Source organism: Miniopterus schreibersii (assembly GCF_964146895.1).
Source record: "Miniopterus schreibersii genome assembly, chromosome: Y".
Classification (NCBI taxonomy): Eukaryota; Metazoa; Chordata; class Mammalia; order Chiroptera; family Miniopteridae; genus Miniopterus; species Miniopterus schreibersii.
In genome coordinates, this window is record NC_138120.1 from 6,282,895 (window position 1) to 6,309,946 (window position 27,052).

The 27,052-nt window shown below is 45.7% G+C and overlaps 1 protein-coding gene and 1 pseudogene across 2 annotated transcripts in view; both read right to left on the reverse strand.

The window, feature by feature from the left end:
• The window catches only part of LOC308551994 (ubiquitin-conjugating enzyme E2 Q2 pseudogene), a 13,156-nt pseudogene extending 7,007 nt beyond the window's left edge, over nt 1-6,149 (reverse strand). The window contains exon 1 of the transcript in view: nt 6,015-6,149. The product of the transcript in view is annotated as a ubiquitin-conjugating enzyme E2 Q2 pseudogene (transcript). The remainder of the gene's footprint in view (nt 1-6,014) is intronic.
• Nucleotides 6,150-9,201: 3,052 nt separating this feature from the next.
• LOC308551995 (A-kinase anchor protein 17A-like) lies at nt 9,202-26,955 on the reverse strand (the record flags this gene model as incomplete). Its single annotated transcript, XM_081126938.1, has 8 exons — nt 9,202-9,634; nt 10,109-10,320; nt 11,364-11,380; nt 14,018-14,136; nt 20,160-20,992; nt 22,073-22,310; nt 25,079-25,227; nt 26,194-26,955. The coding sequence occupies 8 exons, from the start codon at nt 26,953-26,955 to the stop codon at nt 9,202-9,204; spliced, it is 2,763 nt and encodes a 920-aa protein (XP_080983064.1).
• Between the last annotated feature and the right edge of the window lie 97 nt (nt 26,956-27,052).

The window sequence follows — 27,052 nt, forward strand, 5'->3', positions numbered from 1 at the left end:
ATTAAATTCTTTAGATTAAACATATAAGGGAGATCTTGTGGTATTTGTTTTTCTCTGCCTGGCTTATTTTGCATAGCACAATATTCTCCAGGTGCATCTATGCTGTCCCAAAAAGTACCAGATACTTCTTCTTTACAGCTGCATAGTATTCCATGGTGTAAATGTCCCACCGCTTTTTTATCCAGTCATCTACTGATGGGCACTTGGGTTGTTTCTAAATCGTAGCTATTCTAAGCTGTGCTGCTATGAATATAGGGGTGCATATATTCTTTCTGATTAGTGTTTCAGGATTCTTAAGATATATTCCTGTAAGTGGGATGACTGGGTCAAAAGGCAGTTCCATTTTTAATTTTTTGAGGAAACCCCATACTGTTTTCCATAGTGGTTGCACCACTCTGCATTCCCACCAGCAGTAGCTCAGCGTTCCCCTTTCTTCACATTCTTTCCAGCACATATTATTTGTCGATTTGTTAATAGTAACCATTCTAACAGGTGTGAAATGATATCTCATTGTGGTTTTAATTTGCACCTCACTGATGATAAGTGACATTGGCCATTTTTTCATATGTCTCTTGGTCATCTGTATGTCCTCTTTGGAGAAGTGTCTATTCAGGTCCTTTGCCCATTTTTAAATTGGATTGTCTTCCTCTTGTTGAGTTGTATGAGTTCTTCATACACTTTGGAAATTAGCTTTTTATCAGATATATCCTTGGCAAATATGTTCTCCCATATTGTGGGGTTCCTTTGTATCTTGAGCTGATTTGTTTTGTTGTGCAGAAGCTTTTTAGTTTGATGCATTCCAATTTGTTTATTTTTCTTTTGTTTCTGTTGCCCTAGGGGATGTATGAGTGAAAATTCCACTACAGGAGATGTCTATAATTTTACTGCCTATGTTTTCATCCAGGATTTTTATGGTTTCATGACTTACATTTAAGTCTTTTATCCATTTTGGATTTATTCTTGTGTGTGGAGTAAGTTGGTGATCTAGTTTCACTTTTTATGTGTACCTGTTTAATTTTCCAAACACCATTTATTGAAGAGACTGACTCCATTGAATGCTCTTGCCTCCCTTGTCAAATATTAACTGACCATAAAGGCATGGATCTATTTCTGGGGTCTCTGTTCTGTTCCATTGATCTATATGTCTATATGTCAATACCAGGCTGCTTTGATTACAATGCTTTGTAGTATAGGTTGATATCTAGGTAAAGTTATCCCTCCAACTCTGTTATTTTTCAATATGGCTGTGCATATTTGGGATATTTTTGGGTTCCATATAAATTTTTGGAATATTTGTTCTAGCTCTGTGAAATATGCTGTTGGTATTTTCATAGGAATTACAGTGAATCTATAGATTGCTTTGGTAGTATGGACATTTTAATGATATTAATTCCTCCAATTCATGAACATGGTATATTCTTTCACTTGTTTATGTCTTCCTTTATTTATTTTTTCAATACAATCTTTTACATTCTTGGCTAAGTTTATTGCTAGGTATCTTATTTTTTTTAGTTGCAATGGTAGATGATCATTTTTTTTTTTTTTTTAGTTTCTCTAAAAGTTCATTGCTGATGTGTAAAAATGCCATCGATTTTCAGATGTTAATTATGTATCCATCTACCTTGCCAAATTCATTTATCAAATCTAGTAGTACTTTGGTGGAATCTTTGGGTTTTCTATGTACAATTTCATATCATCTGCAAATAATGACAGTTTTACTTCTTCCTTCACAATTTGCATATCTTTTATGTTTTCTTCTTGTCTGATCACTTGGCAAGGACTTCCAGTACTATGTTCAATAATAGTGGTAAAAGCCAATAGTTTTGTCTTAATCCTCTGTTTAAGGAAAATAGTTCTAGTTTTTCACCATTGAATATGTTGTTGGCTGAAAGTTTGTCATATATGGCCTTTACCATGTTGATGTATGTTACCTCTAATCCCACTTTCCTGAGAGTTTTTATCAAAAATGTATGCTGGATTTTGTCGAATGCTTTTTCTGCATCTATTGAGATGATCATGTTATATTTGTCTTTCATTGTGTTTATATGACAGATCATATTTCTTGATTTTCAAATATTATACAAGCCTTGCATCCCCAGAATAAATACAATTTGGCTGTGGTTTATGATCTTTTTAATGTATTGCTGGATCCAATTTGCTAATAATTTGTTGAGGATTTTAACATCTATATTCACCAGGGATATTAGTCTGTAATTGTCTTTCTTTGTAGTGTTTTTATCTGGTTTTAGGACCAGGATGATGCTGGCCTCCATAAAAAAGAGCTTGGGAGTTTTCCTTTTTCTTGAATTTTCTGGAATAGTTTGAGTAGAATAGGTGTTAATTCTTCTTTGAATATTTGGTAAAATTCAGCCGTAAATCCATCTAGTCAGGACTTTTGTTTACTGGGAGTTTATTGATTACTGCTTCAATTTCATTATTTGTTATTGGCCTATTTACATTTTTTGATTCTTCCTTATTCAGCTTTAGAAGATTGTATGTTTCTAGGAATTTGTCCATTTCACAGAGGTTGTCTAGATTTTTGGCATATAATTGCTCATAGTATTTTTTTACAATCTTTTGTATTTCTGTTGGGTCAGTTGTTACTTCACCTCTTTTATTTCTGATTTTATTTATATGGGTCTTCTCTCTTTGTTCCTTCAAAAGTCTGGCAAAAGGTTTATCTATCTTATTATCTTTTCAAACAACCAGCTCTTGGTTTCATTGATCTTTTGTATTGATTTTTAGTCCCTTGGTCATTAGTTTCTTCTCTGATTTTTATTATTTCCTTTCTTCTATGTCCTTGGGGCTTTACTTGTTGTTTTGTTTCTAGTTATTTTAGTTGTAGTGTTAGATGATTTACTAGAGCTTTTTGTTGTTTCTTGAGTTATGCCTGGAATGCTGACTTTCCTCCCAGGACTGCTTTTAATATGTCCCACAGATTTTAGATTGTTGTCTCACATTTTCCTTTTTTTTCCAGGAAGTTTTTGATATATTCCGTAATCTTATTGGTAACCCAGTAATTGCTTAAAACATGCTCTTTAGCCTCCATGTGCTGAAATATTTTTGAGGTTTTTTTATAGTGGTTATTTTCTCATTTCATGCTGAGAAGATGCTTGATATGATTTCACTCTTTTTGGACTTCAGGGATTAGTTTTATGTCCTAATGTGTGGTCTATCTTTGAGAGTGTCCCATGTGCACTTGAGAAGAATTTATGTTCTGCTGCTTTGGGATGATATGTTCTGCAAATGACAATTTCATCCATTAGTTCTTGTGTATCATTTAAGGTCTCTGTTTCCTTGTTGATATTTTGTCTGGATGATCTACCCAATGATGACATTGCAGTATTAAATTCCCCACTGATTGTGTTGCTGTCAATCTCACCCTCAAAGACCACCAAAAATGTTTTCTGTATTTAGGTGCTCCTATACTGGGTGCATATATGTTTATAAGGGTTATATCCCTCTGTTGGATGGATCTTTTTAGTAATATGTAGTGACCATCTTTGTCTCTTGTTATGGTCTTTATTTTGAAGTCTATTTTGTCAGAAATAAATAGTTACCCCAGCTTTTTTTTCCTCTTTCATTTGCATGGAATACTTTTTTTCCCATCTCTTCACTTTCAGTTTGTGTGAATCTTTTGTTCTGAGATAGGTCTCTTATAGACAGCATATATATAGGTCATGTTTTTTTATCCACTCAGCTGCCCTATGTCATTTGATTGGAGCATTTATTCTATTTGCATTTGTTTATTATTGTTATATATTTGTTTATTGCCATTTCCCTCCTTTATGCCTGTGTGCTTTTGTCTCTATATTTCTTCTTAAAGCAGTCCTTTTTACATTTCTTGCAATGCTGGTTTGGTAGTACTGAACTCCTTGTCTTCTTTTTTCTCAGAAACTCTATATTTCACCACCAATTTTTAATGATAGCTTTGCTGGATAGAGTAATCTTGGTTGCAGGTTCTTGTTTTTCATTACTTTGAAAACTTCATGCCATACTCTTCTGGCATGATGCTTTTTTGGAGTGATCTGAGTGAGTCAGGTCCAATGTACAAACTCTGCTTTACACACCCTTTCCCCAGTGGATATTAGATTAGCAGGGTGTTCCCAGCAGAACCTGGGGATGCTAGTCTATTTCACCCTTTAATTGAGGTGAGGGTCCTTAGCTCTCAAGCGGGTAGATAGGTGCTCTCCTCTAAGCTCTACACAAGAGCTCTGGAAGGGTGGCTTCTAGGGGGATGCACCAGGTTTCACAGTTCTGATTCATGACCCCTTGACCCTGTGACCTGAAACTGCAGGACTGTGTAGGTGGAGCTTGGAGTAACAGTTCAAAGCTGTCCCTGCCACTTGGTCTAGCACCAGCTCTTGTGGGGGCTGGGAGAGAGCTTCTTACCCCCTACTTGCAACTCACTGCCAGAGACCCTGATGTAGACCTCCAAGGGGATGTCTCCAGATGCTCCAGTTCTGACCTACCATTTCTCCCCATTTTCAGTCTGCACTTGGCTGGTGGTGCAGACAGGATTTGGAAATACAAATCCAGGTGGTCCCTTGTTGGAAGTGGCACAGGTCCTCAGCCATCAAGAAGGGAGGTAAATGCTTGTCGAACAGCTCAGCAGAACCCCACCAGAGCTCTTGAAGGGAGGCTTCTAGTGGGCCACACCAGATTTCACATTTCTGATTTGTGACCCATATCTCTGTGAGTCTGCCCCTGCAGGACAGTCCAGGCTGGGTTTGGAGTGATAGCTCAAGGCTTCCCTCTATGCTTGGGGTTGCTCTGGCTCTTGTGAGGGGTGGAGAGAGCTTGTAACCCTGCAGTTCACTGCCAGAGACCCTGGTGAGGTCTCTGAGGGGGGTGCTTCAAAGTCTCAGTTCTGGTTTGTATTTTGCTCCAGTAATGAATTAGTGCTTGGCTTATGGTGAAGGCTGGTTTTGCAATACAAATCCAGGCTTTGGAAATGCAAGCTTTCTAGCTACTGTCTGGCCAAAGATCCTGAAGGGAGGCTTGCAAGTGCACACCTCCCCCTTATTCTGTAGCTGCCTTCAGCCTGAGGCCCTCCCCAGGGCACTTTCCATTGGGGATTATGCCTGCCTACACTTTAAGATAAAAAGATTGGCTCTTGTTCCCAACCACTCAGTTCAGTGTTTGTCTATAGTTTCTCTGGAGGAAAAAGCACCATTCAGATCCTTTTCAGGTACAGTTCTTTATGCCAGACTCAAACTTGGAAGGATGACATCACCAGGATTTGGAGGACAGGGTTAGTGCATTTTCTCCAGCTGGTGCTGTAAGAATAGATGTGCTGGACCCTGGGAGATGGCATCTTGGGATGATGCGAGACGTTGGATTGGGACTGGGACCTCAGAAACCTGCTTTCCAAATCTCCAGTACTATTGTAGTGGAAAAGGCTCAGCGAAAGGAGACGTTCATTAATGCATGCGGTCCCAGAGGAGGCAGTCTCCAAATTCTGGGCCCTGAACAAAGGGCTTGGGTCAGCTTTATAGGGTCGGAGGTCGGGCCTGCTTTTGGCACGAAAATAGTGTGCGGGGTTACAGAGGTCAGATAAGGTTACATATACATTCAGGCAGGTAATCTGATACCTGAAATGGGGAATCTTCCTAAAATGGCAGCAGTTCCTTCTCATTTCCCCCCTCTGATGCTGTTGTTGCTGCAGCAATTATTGCATCATGATCCATGTCCCTATCCTCCAGGTATTCAGTTTCCCCGAGTCTACGATAATGGACCTGCTGAAGGGCTAGAATCTTGGTGATGGCCCTTCTGGTAACAGTGGTTTCTAGGGTCCGGATGGCCATTCTAATTACATACGGCCTGATAGATATTCCTATTAGGGTGATAAGAATGGGCCCAATTAACGGAACAAGCCACCAGACCCAGGCCTGAGAGTCTAGGCCCCAATTCCAGTTCCTAGCCTCCTCTCTGCCTCTCTGCCTCTCTGTATGCTTTCTTTTAGTTCCTTTACTTTCTGTGTTACTTAATGGCCGTATTAGGTTTCAACATACCTGCCGCCCAGGTGGCCCATATCCTTGGCACTTCTGAGCCTGGTAGCCCCTAGTTCCCAGCATAACCCCTGTCCAGTAGACCTTATTACTCCAGGTACACTGTGCCTTGTTTGGTTTTACACAGTCTGGTGGCATGTCAGTACTATAGGAAAAGGGGCTTCCTTCAACTACATATGATATTATACCCAAGAGTCTTATTCCCTCTCTCGGGGTGCTGCACTGGCACCGGGGAACTGTGATAATGGCAGGGGCACTTATAGGAAGCAAACTATATATCCACACAAACAAGCAAAACTGAGGTATAGTCCCCTAAGGGCTACCCACCCCCACAGGTTCCAGTCCTGAGGTGCCGTCGCCACCAGTCCTTCTCCAAAGATTGTGGCGAGGAGCCCGGCAGCTGCAAGGTACCATTCTGGACAACGATCCATTTGTGGATCGGTCCTTTCCTTAGCTTCAAGGAGGGTAGCTGCTGCTGGGGGCCAGTCCTCAGGTTCTCCGATGACCTCAGGATTGGCTGCCCTCTTGACTCAGGTGTGATGGACCCAGGGCACTACTCCTGCAATCTTAAGGGCAGTAGGGGTTGTTAATATGACTAAGTGGGGTCCAGTCCAAGCTGGCTGGAGTGGCTCCTTCCTCCAGTCCTTAACCCACACATAATCTCTTGGCCTAAAAGGGTGCACTTGCCCCCCTCTAGGGACTGGGTCTGGGCCTAATCTGGCCTTGTGTACCTGTTCTAGTGTCTTCTCCAGTTTCTGGAGATACCTAGTCTGATTGGCTTCCCTGATTACTTGTAGTTCTCCCCTCGGGATGGGCAATATTGCTGGTGGTCGCCCATATAAGAGCTCGAAGGGTGTGTAGCCCGTGGAGTTAGGAGCATTTTGAACCCTGAACAAAGCTAAGGGGAGTAAATCAGGCCATGGCAGGTTAGTGTCTTGATGGAATTTTGCTAGTGTCTCCTTCAGAGTTTGATTCATCCCCTCCACCTTCCCTGAGCTTTGAAGTCTGTATGCTGTGCATAGCCTCTAGGTTATTCTTAGTTGCCTTGCTAGCTCCTGGATGACTTTGGCGACAAAGGCTGGCCTATTATAGCTGCTGATGGAGGTCGGCAGTCCAAAGCGGGGAATTATTTCTCTTAAAAGGACTTTTACTACCTCTTGGCTTTTCTCAGTATGGGTGGGGAAAGCCTCTACCCACCCTGAAAAGGTGCAGGCAAGGACTAGCAAGTACTTATAACCCCAGCTTGGCTTTGTTTCCATGAAGTCAACCTGCAGGTCCTCAAAGGGCTGTTGTCCCCTGTGTTAAAGACCGAAGGTCCTTTGTGGGTGTGGAGCAGCGTTGTTCCACATGCAGGTTGTACACTGGGCCACAGTTGTAGTGCATATGCTGGCCAGGTTGGGGAAGTAGTAATAGCAAGGCCTCCAGGGATGTTTTCCCTAGATGAGTCAGGGTGTGGCACTGCCTCACTAGATTGCTTGTCTGGGTCTGGGGCACATACAGCTGCCCATCCGGCAGTTCCCAGATGCCAGCTGTCATCTGAGTACACCCCGTCTGGATCGCCCACTTTTGTTCCTCAGAAGTATAGTCAGATTGCGTAGGGCTGAGATCTAACACAGCTCCTTCTAGAGCTGGAGTGCTGGCTGGGGCACTTGCACCCTGGGCTGCTTCCTTAGCCGCTTGATCTGCCTGCCAGTTTCCTTTTGCTATTTCTGTTCCTTCTCTCTGGTGCCCTCGGCAATGGATTACTGCCACCTTGGCTGGAGCCCACAGCGCCTCAAGCGGCCTAAGTATTTCAGCCCTATTTTTAATGTCCTTCCCCTCGGCGGTAAGTAGTCCTCTCTCCCGGTAGATGGCACCATGGATATGTACAGTGGCGAAGGCATACCCGGAATCTGTGTATATATTGACCTTCTTCCCTTCCGACAACTCTAGAGCCCTGATTAATGCCCACAGTTCTGCCCTCTGTGCCCACCACCCAGCCAGTAGGGATTTTGCCTCTAGTGTTTCTTTCTAGTTTCTCATAGAGGCCATCCTCCTCTCCCCTGGGAATGAGGACTGCCATTACAGACGGTGACCTGTAAGTGGGCTTCCCCAGATGGCTGAAAGGAGATCTGGGCCCCTAGTTTGGCCAGCAGGTCCCATCCCAGGAGTGGGACTGGGCACTCTGGGAGGTACAGGAATTCATGTCTTACTTGATGGCCCCCTAATTCTACTGTTTGGGCTTGGCAGAACCTTTTCGGGCCACTCAATAGTCTGGTTGCCTCTACAATGGAGATCTCACACCCCGACGGGGGGGGGGGGGAGGCTATAGCAGTGGTTACCACGGAGTGCTCAGCTCATATGTCTACCATGAAAAGGAGAGTTTGGGCCCCCACAGTTAACTTGACCATGGGCTTGTGGGGGCCAAGATTCAGGGAGCCCAGTCTGTTCTAGTCTGAGTCCATGCCCACCAGGCTGAGGACAGTTGGGGCAGGAGTCTGAGGCTGAGGAGCGCCCTGGATATGCCTCTTCCTGTTGGGGCACTCCCTTTTCCCATGGCCCCTTGGGGTCAAATGGCGTATAAATTCAGTATGCCTCACACAGTTGCTCGTAGAAATCTCCTGGGGATTCATCTGGTTGTTGGGTTACATTGGTGACTTTAGACATATTGGTGGGCCTTCTGGCTCCTTCTCAGATGCCATGGAGGAGGGCTTCTTGATACCTCTGTAGTGCCGCCCTGCCCTCTTCAGTGTGGTGGTCCCATTCTGGCTGGACTTCAGACGCAGCCGTTCTGGCCCACTGCGCTGGGTCTAGTGTCCCCACTGGTGCCATGGTTTCTAGGTATTGGAGGGCTCCCTGGAGTATGCATCAGCGCTCCTCTGTACTGAATAGGGTGAGGAGTAGCTGATAGCAGTCGTACCACATGGGCCGGTGAGTTTGCATAATCGACTCCATAAGGTCGATTAAGGCCTGCGGTTTTTCAGAGTAGGAGGGAGTGTGATATTTCCAGTTGAGGAGATCTGTGGTAGTGAAAGGCTGATAGTAGACTATTGTACGCCCTGGTAGCTTGGTCCCATCGGGCCCAACTTGCGGGCACCCTTGGGTCTCCCTTAAGGGTAGCTGTAGGGCCAGCTTGGGATGGTGTCTGGTTGCCATTTGTGAGGCTGGGACTGCTCCTGCCTGACACTGTGGTGAAACTGATGGGGGGGGTTTAGCTCCGGGGCCTTTGGTTCCGGAGCTTTCGGTTCTGGGGGGCTCTTGGCTCTGGGGCGTAAGACGGGGATGTGCTAAATGGCAGCTCTTCCTCTGGGTCACTCCTGTAGATTGGCAGGTGCCAGCCTTCCCTAGGGCAGGCTACTGGTACTCGGGAAGCTTTCTTCTTGGCCCCAGCAACCCCGATGGTTTGGTGTGTCTGTTTCTGGCACTGGCAAAGCCAGCTGGGAAGCTCCCAGGCTAGTTCCTGCCACCTGTGTATGTATATGTATTGGTCGGGATGTCCTGGCTTCCCTGTAACTACTAGGTGTATGGCCCGGACGATCCCCAGATTAAGAGTTCCCTCAGGGGGCCAGCCTACCCTGAATGATGGCCACTTGACCGAGCAGAAAGTGTCGAGCTGATCCGGGGTCATCGAGGGGTCCTGTCCCCTGAACCAGTCAAAGTTCTTAAGCATACAACCTAATACCGTTGACGAGGTGTCCCCCATAACCCTTCCCACGTTGGCGCAGACAAACAAGGGAGGGGGTATTCAGTTCGCCCGCCTGGCCGCTCCCCTCATGGAGATTTAGGTGCCTCTTAGCTTTGGCAGGTCAGTATAAACCCCTGACCCGGATCAGACTTGCAGGGAGGGATGGGGTCCCCAGAGTCTGACGCTGCCCTGAGCTGTATGAGGTGCACCACGGAACTTCAGGTTGGGGCCCACTCAGACTCTGTAGGTGAGCACCCGTGGAGCCACGCAGACATTCACTCACTCACACTCACAATCCAGTCAACCGAGTTTAGACATCCCCGCCCGATAGGATGTCCCTGCCTGTGGCCAAAGGGCCAAGAGACATGATCAGTCTCTCCTTCCACCCATAGGGTGGGCCTGGTCTCGGGCTCCTGGTCCCCAGGGCACTCACCGGTTCCGAAGAGATCTCACCCCATGTCCAGATCCGTTCGTCCTCCCCCGGCAGCCCGGGTGGGTGAACTCCGTGAGTGGCCGTCCGTGGAACTCCAGACGGGCCGGGACCGGAAAAGACGGGGGCACATGCTTCCCTCCCGCCTCTGAGCTCCGCAGACCCCCAGCGGATCCCTCACTGGTGGCAAAGCACCTGCACGAGTGAGTCGTTTCCTGTTCAGGGAACCAAAATGTAGCGGAAAAGACTCAGGCCGTACACCGGAGGAGGTGAAAGGAGACCTTCACTAACGCATGCCATCCCAGAGGAGGCAGTCTCCAAATTCTAGGCCCCGAACAAAGGGCTTGGGTCAGCTTTATCGGGTCAGAGGTCGGGCCTGCTTTTGGCGTGAAAATAGTGTGCAGGGGTTACAGAGGTCAGATAAGGTTACATATACATTCAGGCAGGTAATCTGATACCTGAAATGGGGAATCTTCCTAAAATGGCAGCAGTTCCTTCTCACTATGTCACCCTGATCTTTTCCTTCTGGCTTTCATATACCCTGTGTCTCCTTTCCTCCACCAGAGCCCCACATGAATACCTAAGAGAGAGTACCTGTACAGTAGCCTTTACAGAGAATGCCCAGGGTTCAAGCAGACTTCCTTCCCCTTTCAGTGGACCATTTTCCCCCTTATTTCTTGCTACTAAATATTATTCAGGCTCTCCTTTCAGGCCCTAGTGTTCTGGGTTGGGGGTCCTGTCATGGAATCGAGACCCCTCTTTCTTCTGGGGTGGGAGATTTTGCAGCTCCAATATTTCTCCTGCTAAAGACACTGCCCCTGGGTATAGGGACCAGCCTTTCAGCATTTCCACCCCTCTTACTAGTCTTTGGGTAGCTTTTTATTTTCAATCCTTGGATATAATACTCCTGTTCAGGTGTCTTTCTATTGTTAATTAGGGTTAATTGTTTTAAATTTTAGCTGTATCTCTGCCTTGGCACTGGGAGCAGGTATGTATTGCTTTCACCTATTCTGCCACCATCTTTTAAGATCCCCTGTGTTGTTTTTTTAAATTTTAAATTAATTATCAACTTCCATGTGTTTTGCTCTATTTGGACACATTACTCAGCCCAGTAAATGGAAAACTTTATAAGGGATATGACTGTCTAACTAAAGTGTAGCACTTTCATCTTAGCACTCCTATTTTCTACCCTTACAACCACTACTTTGAAGATAAGCAAGAGCAACAAAATTTGGTAGAAACAGTCTCTTCCCCTCACCTGGTTCTTTGTAAACTCTGTAAAAGATTTTCACCCATAAAAATTCCGGGGAATAGTTAACCTAGAAGGTTAATTAATGCTTATCTTAGTTTCTGTATATTACTTTGCTTGTCTCCCACTTTCCCCCCCTTAGCCAAATAGAATGTAGTTTTTGCCTTTATATTCTCCCTGTAAGACTATTCAGTGCTGCAAGTTTGTTTAGGGCAGGAATCCACTTGCAGTCACTGGCTTATAAATTTCCAGTCAATTTGGTTTCTGTGTGAATTACTCTCACATAAGACAGGTATAATATAACCACTATGCTGTACAACTGAAACTAATACAATATAATATTAAATGTAAACTTTAATTGGAAAAAATTAATAAAAAATGTAAAAATTTTAAAAATATTAAAATATTACATTTAAAAAAGCAGAATCCTATGAGCCTGTACTTGGTGTTACCTGTAGATGGTGGTAAAGAGCTCTTCCAAGGAAACCCTGAATGCCTTCAGGTACTGCTTCCTCCCTCTGAATCAGCGAGGATGGCTGTCACTAGAGTTCTGAGACATTCCTTGAACGTCAATTAATGCATACAGGTGGTCACACATCTTCCCCTTGGGTCATAGATGGGACACACAGGAAGCATAATTAAGTAACCAAACACACTCATGTATTCTATTCTAGGGCAAAATACATGCATGTTCAGAGCTGCAGGATCCCCTACTAGCTCAGATCTCTGACATGAGCAAAGAGGGAATGAAATTTAAATGGGACACCACAGTCTAGAATGATTCATTGCCTAGCACCAGAAGATAGGGAGCTTCTTATAACTGGAAAGACTGCTGGTCTACCACTAACTGGATGGATGGCTGATCTACCTACAGCTAGAGGGCTGGCTGGCTGGTCTATCTCCAGCCCCTTCTCCTCTTCTTTCTCCTTCCCTCCTCTTCCTCCCTGTGATACCACCTTAGACAGCTCCCTGGTGTCTAGAACAACTCTCTCCCTGTGGCTTGTACCCTTCCACCACTGTCCTACTCCCTGGCACCACCAATGCCAGTCGCCCTCCTATCATAGATACACTCTTCAATAGTTCAGTCTTTCTGTTTTGTCTATGTCATGAACCATTTCCCTGCTTTTCATCAGTGACTCACGTCACTTTCCTTAGCCACCTTCAAAGCACAAGGACTGCTTATCACAATAGATTTATATTAAGTGACCTCCACAGGTCAACACCAGGCAACTTAACATGTGTTCTGAATTTCCAAACATAGAGGTATCTCATTTGATTCTCCAAGGAACCTAGCATGCCAACTCCTCAATGTCCTAAAGCCACCCTGGGGGCAGCCGTTGGATATAGTGGATGCTGTTGATAATGCACACCCCTTACAGCCTGGACCAGCACAAGGTCATCCTGGCCATGTACAGCAGCTTATTGTGCTGGCAGCTGGGTCTGGACCTGACCCATATTGTAGAGCTGTGTGTTTTCATATAAAGCTGAAAACAGAAAAAAAGAACAACAGAAAAATAAATTAAATTTCAAGATATTGCTGCATGTCATCACCTGCACTGACAACATCATTATTTATATTTGATCATCACCTGTGAACATGAATATCCCCATAGATGGGGCTTATCTTGAAGGAGCAGGTGACTGCTGCTTTGCATGGGATCCCACCATGGTCCTGTTCCTGGAGTAGAATTTTTGCACCCCATGCAACAGGGACATGGCTTGCTCTATCCATAAAGAAGAGGGTGCTATCCTTTAACCAATTCTGAAAAACTTGTCATAGCTCCTGAAGGCCTGTGGGGTTGGTCTCTTCCATGGACCCTGAAGCAGGGCCCATAGAATGAGCTACAATGCCCTCTTCAGCTGCCTCCCAGGAGAACATGCAGAACCCATCTGCACCACCTTATTGTGATAAGGTGGTCAGCAAATATTGTTCAGGATATGGCTTCTGTGGTTTGGGCTAGCTTATACCCTATACCTACTTGATATTAAATCCTAGTTATATGAAAACTGTCACCTCCCTAATGACATCTTCCTGCTCAGTTTAAGCCATACCAATGTTTGCACCCAAAATTCCTATAGGCACATGACAACTTAAGCAGAAAGCCCAATGCCCATTGCCACGGCATCTGACCCCACACCTCCATTCCTTCTTGTACTAATCTCAAGCAGTGCTTTCTAGGCTCTGCTGTTTTATTGATGGACAAAATCCTTTGCAAAGTAAGCACATTTTTAAAAAGTGTTCATCCCATATTCCCTAAGAGGAAAGCTGTTTCAACACTAAAATAAGTCATAGAAGCTCAAATGAATGGCAGCCTTTGAATTGAGTAAATTTAAAATGATAGATTACTTTGTTGGCATGTTTATTTTCACATTTTTCTCCCATCTATTGGATACCAATGCATATACCAGCATATGCAAATCTCTAGAACAGACATCAGCAAACATCTGGAACCTGGACTGCTTTTGAAAATAAAGTGTTTTGGAATCCAGTCACACCCACTCATTAACATAACATCTCTGCCTGCTTGGATGCTCTAAAGGCACAGATGAGAAGAGAAGCTATGTAGAGACCACACAGTAATCTACCATGCTAACTTTGTACCTTGCAGAAAAAGGGTGTTGAGAGTGTACATTTAAAATAACTCCTTCAAAATTATGCTTACCTTTTCCTCCTCTCCTTTCCACTTGAAGGAGCTTCAGGGACACATAGGTATCTAGCAGCAACTCTGTCCCCTGAGAGCTGGTGCCCAGATGTGTGGCCACTGCTTCTGAGCCCAGGGATCTGGGGCCCCAGCAAGAATGTCAAACACTTCCAGCCTGAAGGCAGCAAAGAGAACCTTTGAAGAATTGAAAGCAGGGACTCCAGAAGATTGTTGTACACCTGTGTTAATGGTGGCATTGTTCACAGTAGCTAGTGGGTGAAGCCACCCAAGTGTCCATCAATGTTTGAACAATACATGGCCTATCTAGAGTGGAATATTATTCAGCCTTGAAAGAGAATGACATTCCAACAGCTGCTACAATATGGATAGACCTTGAGGACGTTAAATATGCCAGATACTAAAGGACAACTCCTGTATGATTCTACTTATATGAGGTTCCAAGAGTCACAAATTCACAGAGGCCAAAAGGGGATGATGGGAGAGGAGATAGGGAGTGAGTGTTTCATGAGGATAGAGCTTCAGTTTGGGAGGTTGAGAAAGTTCTAAAGATGATGATTGTGGAACAATGTAGATGTGCTAATGCCACTAAATTGTACACCTAAATATGGCCAAAATTGTTAATTTTATGTCTCTATTTTACCACAATAAAAACATTTTAAATGATGCTTCCACATGCATTGAGGAAGCATCTGCTATTTCTGCTATTCTGAGGGCTGCAACTGTAGTGCTGCTTTGTTTTGACCAGATGTCCAAGCAGTGAAGCTATCTAGTGGAGGGATTTATCCCAAGGGAGGGTGAGGGGCAGGATTTGTTGGGAGCTAACACTGTAGACACAGGGTCCAACAGGGCCATTTCTTGACTGGTCAGCCTGAGAGGAGCAAAGAAAGGGATAGATTGATTCCCATCTCTGTTCTAAAGTTGCATTAAATTTTATTTTATTAAGATTGTACAAACTATTGTTCTGTTCAGTTAGTGACAGCTAATGACGTAAAATCATGTGTACCAAAGTGATCTCCCTCCCAGGATTTATAATGCACCCAAAATTATTGAAAGCAGCATTTAACAGCCAGCTAGCAGTCCCATATGGGGCATATGGGAGGACAGCTAAGTCAAGGGACAGGCAACACATTTTCTGCAGAAGAGTGCACCTTTTCCATACCCCAATATCTCTAAAACAGGTATTCATAACCCTTGGGGGTCTCTGGAGACACTTTGGAGGAATCCATGAACTTCAACTTTTGGTAACCTCTACCTGAATGTTAACAACCCCTTCAACTGTGGAGTAGGCACAGCCACGCAGTGTTATGGTACCCATGACTTTGTGAACAAGAAAAGCCATTGATATCTTTATGCTTCGAGGTAGCCCATGCAGGGATCTCACAACTCCATGATGCTGATGAATTTGGACCCATTCCTATCCTTCAGTCACCTCTCCACCTCATGGTTCTGCAGCCACCAGATGGTGGTGTGTTGTCAAAAATGGAGATTTGCTCAAAAAACCCAGAGGGATCTGGCTATTCCATAGAGCAACCACCCTCATCCCAGAAAGCAAACTCTAAACATTTTATATCCATCTGCATATGAAATCATTTACACATGAAGTAGTTCCACACTGGGCCCACAGAGAAATGGGATTCACTGGACTCTCAGAGTAACAGGCATGAGTCCTAACAAAGACCAACACATAGCATAAGATTCATCATTAACCATTTAAACTAAACAATTAGCAGACTCAGAATATTTTGCAGGCATGACCTGTGTCTGGTCCCAAAACATGTTCATCATCCCTAAAGAAGACCTGTCTGCATTAGCAGTCACTGCTAACCCCTCCCACCAAACCTAACTCCTAATAGCTTTCTGTTTCCTGGAAATCCTATCCATCACATATTTTGTATGTTGTATGTATTATATAATGTATTTTTACAATAAAAGTGAGCTAAAGGGAAGAAAATGTTATTAAAATAATCATAAGGATGAGAAAACACACTATAGTGTTTATTGAAAAAAATCCGCATATACGTGGATCCAAGCTGTTCAGACCAGTGTTCAAAGGTTAGCTGTATTTAAATGCATTGTCTTATTTTCAACCACCTATATTACTCTATCAAAAATCCTGGCCTGGCGTGGCTCAGGCAATTGGGGTTAGATTCCTGTTCAGGGCACAAGCCCAGGTTGCGGGCTCGATCCCGTGTCATGGGCATGCAGGAGGTAGCCGATCAATGACTCTCTCATCATTGATGTTTTTATCTCTCTCTTTCCCTCTCCTTTCCTCTCTCTGAAATCAATAAAGATATATTTAAAAAAACAAAATCAAAGATGTTCAACATTTCATATCTCTAAATAACCATTATCTGCTTTGTAATCTGATTTTATGTTAAGCTTTTAAAAACATCATTCTGAAGGTAGGGGGCTAGGTGAAAAAATTGAATGGATTGAGAAGTACAGATTGGTACTTAAAAAAATAGTCACAGGGATGTAAAGTACAGCCTGGAAAATATAGTCAATACTATTATAATAACTCTGTATGGTGCCAGGTGGGTACTTGAAATATAGGGGGGATTATTTTGTAAATTATAAAAATGTCTAACCACTATGAGGTACACCTGAAACTAATACAAAATAATATTGAATGTCAACTGTAATAGAAAAAAATAAATTTAAATTTAAAAGAAAAGAAATAAAAGAAAAACATTCTGAGATGGGGTCCATGGTTGCTGAGAAATCCCAACATACAGATGGCCACTAGATAATACCACAATAAGAAAAAATACTTTGACAAAATTCAATATCCATTTATACTAAGAACTCTTCACAAAGCAGGTGTACAGGACACATACCTCAACATAATAAAGGTTAATATTATTTTATTTATTGACTTAATTTTTAATCTATTTTAATTATTTTAATTTTATTTATTTTTAATTATTTTTATTCAATTATTTTCAAATTTTATTTATTTAAATTTATTTATTTAAAAGTTTTACTTATTTTCTAATTTTCATTTTCTTCCATTTTATTTCATTTCATCCCTATGGAAAATGTGTAAGCCACCCTTTTGCCCTCTGATATGAACATCCCTCTTTCTCAATACCCCATATCTACCTACATCTGCTTTTAAAAAAAAAATTACTTTTATTGTTGAAAGTATTACAGATGTTCCTTTTTCCCATTGACCCCCTTCTACACTGCACACACACACACACACACAACCCTCTCCCTCTCCCACACCCCCTTCCCCCCCCACACACACACACTCCCCAAATCCAAGCACCAGGCCTTTGCCACACTATTGTCTGTGTCCATGGATTATGCATATATGCATGTCAGTTCTTTGGTCAATCTCTTTCCTCCCTTTCCCCCACCCCTGCCTTTGGCCTTTGAGATTCATCAGTCTGTTCCATGCTTCTGTGTCTGGATCTATTTTGTTCATTAGTTTATCTTGTTCCTTAGATTTCACATATGAGTAAGATTATATGTTACTTGTCTTTCTCTGATAGTAGTATGGAGAAGGCCTGGGAAGGGGGTATGTGGGATGAAGGGGATCAATGGGGGAAAAGGAAGACATCTGTAATACTCTGAATAAAGATAAACTTTTTTAAAAGTAAAAAGAAAATAAATGAGTTCTAACAATGTGGAAAATCCTACGTGAACTCAAAGAGGTGACAAAGTGTCTGAACCTGAGATGATGAACCCAAATGATTAGATCCGACATAGAACATGGGTTCCTCACTTGGCCCTTTCCCACCCCCACCACAGAAGAGGGGTGTTTGGGGAAATGATTAAAAACCAGGCACTCAGGCTTCTGAAGAGTCTTCATCATGTTTTTCTGGTGCCTCTAAACTGTTATGTCACAACCAATTACCACTCTCCTTTTTCCCTCTCCATAGCAGAACCTGAAGAGAAAGAACATCCACACCTCTCACTTCAACCCTCCTGTTCCTGACTTGCTTTGATGTTTGCATGTGCATGTCTAAATCATCATGGGCACCTATTTCCAACAGATTCTATTACTCCCCACAGACCAGTCCTGGAGAGTGAATAGAGGGTATGTTTAAAATGCAGATTCCTGAATCTCTTCCACAGTGAAACCCTTTCTCTTAAAGTTTGGAGATGGCATTCCTCAGCTGTCCCAGAACTACTCCCACACACATCCAGTGTACCCACGAGAACACAGGCAACTGATTTTGCCATCTCCATCCTCCCTTCCCCTGCCCAGGCCAGCACAGCCATATGCATGCCTGTACCACAGCCTGCTTCCCAAACCTGATCTCTCTTCATAGTTGTATCACTTCACACCTAGCTGAAAGACCCTATGACCTTGTCTGTGCCTCTGTCTCCCACTGTTCTTCTGGTTGCAATTTTCAACAGGGACACCTACCTAGCTATTTCTTTCTGACCCTAGATCACAGTGTTCATTCCTGCTGTACAAACCTCTGCCTGGATCATCAGTGAGATGCCCTGAACACACTTAGATGTCCTTTCAGCTCACAGACCTCCCAGACTCAGAAATCTCCATGGACCCTATAGAGACCTCCTGACCTCCCAACCTCACTACCATTTGGACTTCTCTTTGATCCTGTATTTGCTCCTTCATGATCCTCAGGATTCAGGGACCCTGTCTGAGTGAGCACCACATCATGGATGTCCAGAGTTACTCATGGCCCAAGGGCATTCTTAGAGTCTCTGGCAGGCTAATGCTCAGTGAGCCTGGTATGGCTGCACAGGGTTCCTTAGGGGCACCTCTAATTGGTGGACATCAGAGAGCACCTTGCACCCATGTCTTGGTGGGTGACAAAAACAAAGCCCTGCCAGAGAAAGTATGAGTCTGCTGTGCCCAGCTCAGTTCTGATGGTGATTGGGGGGGGGGGGGGAGATTTCCCAAGACTGGCTGTACACAGGGTGAGAAGATCTGTTATCATCACAGTCTGGGGTCCCAGCAAGGGCCAGCCTAATCCACTAACTTGACTCTCTAGTTGGGTAAAGAACCACTTTTTCTATATTGTGTTTTTTAAAAGCAGCTATTTAGGCCTTAAAAATATTGCTTTAGTGAATTCACTAAACTTTATGTTCTTGGTAAACAAACTGAATGGCTCTTAGAACCCAGGATTCTCCTCTACTGGGTTAGTTGATAACAGCACCATGAAGAACATCCTTGCAAATTAGCAGTTCTAGGTAAAGCAAATGATTTCCATCAATTCAAAAACACTAAACTAGGCTCAGTTCAACAATGGAGTCCAAAGAATTTATAACAAACAAAATATGCAAAATACTAGTTCATTGGAAAAGAATTTTATTTCACCATAAAAATGCAAATTGGAATAAACACCATCTTTCCTAATGCAAATGATTATAAAATATAACAAGTTTGCAGCTTTAAATGGTTTGAAACATTCCAAGTGAAAATAATTTATCAAAACATCTTTTAAAAACTACACACACTAACCTTGACTAGGAACCAAAGCTTTTAACCAAACTTTTCTATGCGTTATTGAATTTGTAAAACTGAATGGTTCTGAACTTAAGGAACAGCAAGCTACTGCCCCCATGCCTCAAAGTTTGAAAGTCCAGCACCATATCTTAGTGTCAGTCCTGTAGGACTTCCCTTCTCCAGCTGTGACTTCCTCTGCTGAGGTCACTTGGTTCTTTTGGCAGTCCAGCCACTGTAAGTTCCAATCAGTTAAAATTACAAAAAGAAAGAAAATTCACCAGCAGGGCAAGGTTTTCTCTTTCTGCACCCCATGGTACCATGGGATCCTCATGCTGACCACTCATCCTCTGCCAGGTACCTGCCATGACATCAGGGTACATGGGGCAGGGTGTTGCTGAGTGGTACTTACATTCTGCCCTGTCTTGTCATGTGATGGATCAGCCATCTCTGGACTGTGGCTCTGACCATTTCTATAGATTGAGGACTGGCAAAATTAAAACTATCAATCAACATCTTAAAGGAAACTAAGGGCTAGTGACTGGCAGCTCCAGTGTGGAACTCAAGGGCCTCCTGTCATTGAAAGAGTCGTGACATGCTGCCTTTGTCTACATGGAGGCTCCTGGGTTGTGTGCTTCTGAGGCAGTGAAAAGAAGAGCCAGAATGCTCCTCAGGTCCCAGTGTTCTGGGATGAGGGGAGGACATGCCCTGCATTACTTGTCCGAGGTGCTGACGTGCCTACTGGGAGACATAGAGCGGGACCTCTGGCTGCGGTGGTGGCGGCTCAGATTCCTGCCTGAGCCACCCCTGTGGTTTCGGCTCCTCTCCCTGTGATCCCAGCAGTGTATGCTTTGGGACCTTTGAGACTGGGGAAGGGCAGGGTTTGCACTGAGCAGGTGGGGGCTATTGGGCTGTTGTGAGCACCTCTTGCGGGACCTCTGCTCCTTCTGCTGCCTCCCATCCTCCCAATTGCCTGCCTTCTGTGACTGGACATCTTTCTGGGGTATACTCTGGTTGCAGGAGGCAGAGACACCCTTGGTTTGCTGATTGTTGTCAGGAATGCAAAAGAGAACAGCTGGATATCTCTTCTGCCAGGAGACATTGTTGGGGGCGATTGGGTGAGATGGCTGTAGGTCCCTGCACTGAGTGTCCTTGACCATGTTCCTGTTCCTATTTCTGGGAGTGCACTCTGTCTCTGGCCACAGAAGAGTCTCCTTTGGGGTGCTAGGGGAAAGCTGGTCTGCCAAAAGATGTGAGGAGGTAGCACTCACATACCCAGCTGACACTGTCTGCAATATGTCCAGCATGGGCTGCAGCAGGTCCGAGTTTGCCACGCCAAGCCTGTCCTGCACCTGTGAGTCATCCGCCTTCTTGCTCAGTAGGATGCTCAGCAGGCGCTGGCTAAGCTGCCTCTCCTTCCTCTGTAGCCCCAGGGCACGCTCTTCCTCCTCCACTGGCCTCAGCTCAGGCTCCCGCAGCCACTGCTTCTCCTCCAGCTGCTGCTGCCACAGAGCCTGATCCTTCTGCTCCTGCTCCTGGACCTTCAGGGCCTGCGGGAGAGAGGGCATGAGCCGAGAGAAGTCTGGGACCTGCCCACATGCTTGGAGCTGCACTGAGTTCTCAAAGGCCTCATGGCCTGGGATGCCAGACTTTGGCCTGGACAGGTACAGCACCCATGCCGGCCACACCTGGCAGTCACACATTGAGGTGCACACCCCATTAAGCTACTTGTCAGAGCCCTGGAACAGCACATTTTGGGGAGGGAGGGGTCCCAGGCCCCTCCAGGGTCACCACAACAGGGAGTGAGATGACAACACAGACACAGGCCACCCAGGCTGTTGGGACATGCTGGGCCAGCCTGAGTCACTGTCAACAATATTCACCATGAAATAAGAGCTGAGCTGCTACATGTCTCAGCACACCTGCCATTGTCCTTCCCGAGGACATCAAATTAGGGGGTTGCCCCATTTTGGACTGCACAGGGTAAGTGGCTGCCTAAGCTCAGGTCTGTCCATCTGGGCTCTGGGCCCAGCTTGCAGGAATTACAGGTTGGGTCTCCGGGAGGCATGAGGAGGCTCTCAGCCCTGAGGGTTCACTCACATAGCACAAGCCAATACCTGTCATACCATAGCTGCAGAAGAGGGATGCAGCCGGGCAAGTTCTGTGAAGCATCACGGGTTCCCTGGGGACCAGGTTCAGTCTTTGTCCTCCCACCCTAGACTGCTGGCCTAGAGGAATCAGGGCAAGGCTGGGTGACCTAACCAGACCTGGGCAGCATGTTCCTAGCAGAAGGAGAGCAAAGGGAGGCCGAGTGACTCTCTGAGAGCTCTGCCACTCCTCCTTATCTCTGCAGGAAACAGTGACCCTTTGCTTTGGCACCCCAAGGCCATCTGGCCAGCACCCAGGAGGCCTGGACACAGGTGACACTTAATTCAAAACTCTATCAGCTCCTTAAATCTGAAATCTGGAACATGGTAGGAACCCTACACACACCAGAGGACAGTTACCCTCTATGGGAAGCCTATTCCTTCTGGCTGTGGCCACAATCAGACAAGGCACATGGCCTTGGCTTGACCCAAGAGTGACAGCAGGAGGCATGCACCCCTGTGAGTAAGGCCCAGCCTGGGTACCTTGGCACGGCTCAGCAGCTCTGCAATCAGCCGGATGGACTGCAGGTTGCGCTGGGCCAGCAGCAGCTTCCGCTCCTCCAGCTTGATCTTCTGCAGCTTTTTCTGCTCCTCTGCCTGACGTTTCTCCAGCTTCTTCTGGTTGCGCCGGAGCTCACGGTCCCTCTGCTTACGCTCCCTCTTGCGAAGTTTCTCCTCTCTCTTTCGCTCCCTTTGCATTTCTTCCAGTTCCTTCTGTTTCCTGTGCAAAGAGATAAGGAGGCCATTAGGCAGATGCAGGGCAGCAGGTGAACACCCTGTACTGAAACAGGAAAGGTGGATCTTGGGAAGGTGTTCATGCAATTAACTATTTCGGCTCTTTATCCCCAAATTCATTTCAGTTGAGCCGAAAAAACAATTCAGGAAGCAGCAGACGCAAAAGGCGAGAATTTCATAATCTTTCTAGGTACAGTGTTGCTACATGGGACCCAAACCTGAAGCCCTGCAGAGAGGGAGCCATGGATTTGATATGACGACAGCTTTCCTCTGAACAAGACATACCAGCAGCAAGTGGAGGACCATACAACAAGAGAGGATGGTCACAGGTACTGGATACAGTTCAGAAAGGAACAGCTCCTAAAATGCCAAGTCAATGCCACAGCGACTCCCAGTGGGGACAAATTCCCCATCCTGGGGCCCTCAGCGGCTGAGTGACACTCTGGGAACCTCAGTCTGAGAGGAGGAATGAAACCCAACCATACACAGCCACAAGGAACATTCTGGAAGCATTCCACAAGGGGAAAGACCACACTCAGGGGATCACATACCATATTATCCCACTTGTCTGAAATTCTATAATACGCAAATCCACAATGACAGAAAGTCAAGAAGAGCTTGCTCTGGGGTGTGCCCTTGGTTGAGGTACCAAAGAGCACCCATGTTTCACAGAAATCCTGGGAGGTCACTCCATAAATGCTACGTGGAGATGGCAACTTTCCTTTAAGTAAATCCACAGCACACCCAATTTACCTCCTAACAATGTTTTTGGGGTAGAATCCATGAAATGAGGATCCAAATGCAACCAGTATTGAGTGAGCCGCCAGGGAAAATCTGAAAGAACCAGGGATATATTCACCCAGCATTTTCCTCTGCTCCTTGGCTTTAAGATTATCAAACAACTTAGGGACAAAGGACTCAGTGATAAAGGCAGCTGCACCAGAAGCGATAAAGAAAACAAATATATGAGACCTGAAGCCAGAAGTCCATGGATGACAGACAGGATGAAGCCTGGCAGAGCACTGAGACTTCCTATCACACTCAAGGGCCAGGCCCCACAAGGTTCAAGAACTGTGGCATCCGGGAGCTTGCAAGTGGTCACTGCTCTAAACAAACATGACTAAAGTCCAACCTCATCCTATCTAATAACGTGACGGCTGCAGCTGCACCCTGTTGCCCATCAAATCTGTACCACCCACACCTGTGATGAAGATGTGGAGAAGGTACTGAGGCACCGAGTCCAGCCTGCAGGCTCTGGCAGAGAGGAAGGGCCATCCTGGCATGACCACAGCCCTGCCCCTGAGCCCCACACCCACCCCAGCTGGCACAAAACACAGGACCCCTTCCCACCACTGCAGAGCCACAGCACTAGCACCACCCTGCTGTCTGGGACCCTCTGTCCTAACCCTGCCTCCACCCTACACAGAGTCTGCATCTGTCGTCAAGGACCACATAATGCCTTCCACTTCCTGAGCTGCTTTTTTCTCCCCAAAATGCCAAGGAAAGGGCCCCCAGAGCTGCTTTCCAAAATGCAGGAATACCTTGGGAGGACAGTACAGTCTACAGGTCATGGTTGAAATTTGGGGACAAGCCCGCTCCAGACACAGGCTGCACTGGTCTTCACTGTGCAGGATGTGTCTCCTCAACTAAACTTCCTGCCTGGGCTTTCCCTGGCTGTGCCCAAGAGAGCTGACATTTTATTCAGTGTACCATCCATCTCTTCTACTCAGGACACAGCCCTGAAGATGGTCACCTCACCATGAACTGGTCCCATGCTCCCCAGGCATCCAGCTCTGTGTAGAGGGGACCTGGCTCCATGGATCAGATAGAGGACTGGTCAGGGCTCTCTCCTTCCTGACCCAAACCCTCTCCCCGACCTGCTGCCCATATGGCCTCCCCAGACCACAGTGTGGGGTTCATACAATGACAACAGCTTGGTCTGGACCCACAAGCTGGATGAGGGCTCAGAGGCAAAGATGGAAATGGCTCTGTGCAGATATGTCTTTGCAGCTGCATAATTGACCCAGGGAAGAATGGAAGAGAAAACAAGGATCAACAGTGGGTCACTGTTACATCAGCTCCACAGAGATATAAACTGAAAGACTGGTCAGGAATGACTTATACCAACACCCCCCACCTCCCCACCCTATGTTTGAGGTGGAACTTCAGTACACACAGAACAGAGGCAAATGCACACACAAATGCTAGATACTCCAAAAGCACAGAGGCAGGGATGTAATATGCAGAATTTCTCTGTTTCCCAAAATTGAGGAAATATCCTTGGTTATGTTACTTTTATAACAACAACAAGGAAAGATAAAAGAGAGTAAACTGTGACCTGAGTTGGCCTCCTGACAGCTAACCGGAAGGGAAGAATAGAGGCAGTTACTTTAAAGGCATGTCAACTGGAACTAATTTTATTAAAATCGGGCCACTCCATTAGATCTCTAAGTCATTTTGTTAGCTTAGTTTCAAACAAATACAAAACGTACAACAGGACACACAGAGATGAGTGAGTGACACACTCTGGAGGACAGGCACAGTCACAGGACCTGCACAGGCCATGTCACAAGTGAGAATAAATTTCGAGGTGGGACCAGGTACATGCACACTTTGCACCAAGTTCCAGGCAGTCATGGCTTGGATAGATGCACATACACAGGTGCACACACAGATGCATGTGGAGGCACATGCACACAAGCACACACAAGTCAGGCAGTGGGTCCCAAGGCCCTACCCCTATACAAAGCCTACCTCTCCTTGGCCCTCTGCCGTTCCTCTGCCTCTTTCTCTCGCCGCTTCTGTTCCTCCCGCTGTTGCTCCAGTTCCTGCAGTTTCTGTCTCTCCAGCTGCCGCTTCTTGATGGAGGCATCGCTTAGGTGTTTGGTCGAATCAAGAGACACCTTCAGGAGAAAACAGTGCAAAGTGGAAAGGCCAACAACACTGTTCTCTCAATACGGGGAGCACAGCCCACACCAACAGGCATGCCCTCTCTTTCAGACAATAAGAGGTACAGGGTGCTCTCCACTCAGGAGCCAGTCAAACCCAGAATATGGGTGGGAATCACAGTTTCTGGCACCAGATTGCCCTTCACTGCCACACACATCTGTGAAGTCCCAATTCAACCAGGGAGGATGAACTCACCTTGAGACATTAACTTGCCTATTTCTTACTAAGAATAAAAAAGTTGCCCCTTTTATGAGACAATTTTCCCCTTCTGCTCCTAGGGGCCCACCATCCCACTGACCATGCCCAGGACCCGCCCACCATAGGGCCTCTGCTTTCCTTTTTTTTTTTTTTTTTTATATAATTTTTATTTTTGTTTAAAGTATTACAGATGTCCCTTTTTCTCCCCAATGACCCGTTCCCCCCCCCCCGTTCCTTCCCCCTCCCCAGTCACTCTCCGTACCCTTTGGGACAGTATGTACGGTGCTGGAGAATATTATGCTAAGTGAAATAAGCCGGGCCTCTGCTTTCACTAACAGGGTTCAAATTGCCTAGCAGCCATAAAAACCCCGGCTCCTCTGAGAGGCTAGTGTTCTTGTCACCACAAAGGAACACAGGACAGAGTCAACACCAATAGAAGAAAGGCCCCACCTTCTTTTAAAGAGGAGGTTTTGGAGGCACCAAGTTGTCCCAGCTCATACAGGTCAGAATTCCTTTCAGAGAACCCAACCTCAATTATGTTCAAATACCTGGAGTCCCACATTTTACTAAAGATATGGATTCAGCAAAATCCACAGATCTGGGGGCTGTATATCTGTCTCTGCACCTGAAATTCTCGATCACACATCTTTTGTGTTGTTTTACCCCCTACTCTGAAAAGGTTGAAGCATGGACACCCACCCAGCGTGGAGACCCAGTCTCACCTTGATGTTGCAGGCCACAGCCTTGCCCTCCTCACCCTTGTACATAAGCTTCATCCCACGCAGGGTGCTCATGGCCTGGATGAAGCCTGAGTACTCACAGTACCGGACATATGCCTCGAAGTTCAAGTGGCCCCCAAAACTGAAGGTATGGAAGTTGTGCCTAGTCATCTCTTCCCGGTAGGGGTCCAGCATGGGGATGTCCACATTCCGGATCTCCCCAAACTTCTCAAACACCTTGACCAGGACCTCCTCACTGGGCTTCTTAGAGCCTGATGCCTTCAGGGCGAACCACTTGCAGGGCAGCCCCTCCAGGTGGATCGTATCTGGCCGCTCTCCAGGCTTCGTTTTGTTCATGTCTTTGGAGTCCAGGAAGAAGGAATCCCAGTCATGGCGGGTGGGGAACTCAATCTTGAGCTCAGCCGCATGCACTTTGAGGATGTCAGAGAAGCCACTGAGCTTGATGGTCTTGCCTTCCAGGCAGGCCAGGAAAGACTTGACCATGCTCTTGTTCTCCACCTCGCCCTCGAAGCGGATGAAGTCCTTGGTGCTCTTGGAAATGCGCAGCGTGGAGAACTGGTGGTTGTGCACCATACCCTTCAGCCTCTCCATCACCTCCCAGTTAGAAACAGACTTCCTGGGCTGCTTCAGCTGCGGGAGGGCAACACTGATAGTGATCTTGGTGATGGGCTTCAGGTAGAGGCTGTACAGAGGGCACAGCTCCACTGCCTCAGATGTGTCATGCACTATGGTAGTCGCTGCCATAGCTGGGGCCCTGCCTGAAACAACACAACCATCAGCTCTTGAAGCCCAGAGAGGAGAAACAAGACTGTTTCTCTGCCTTGTCAGATAAAGGTGATCT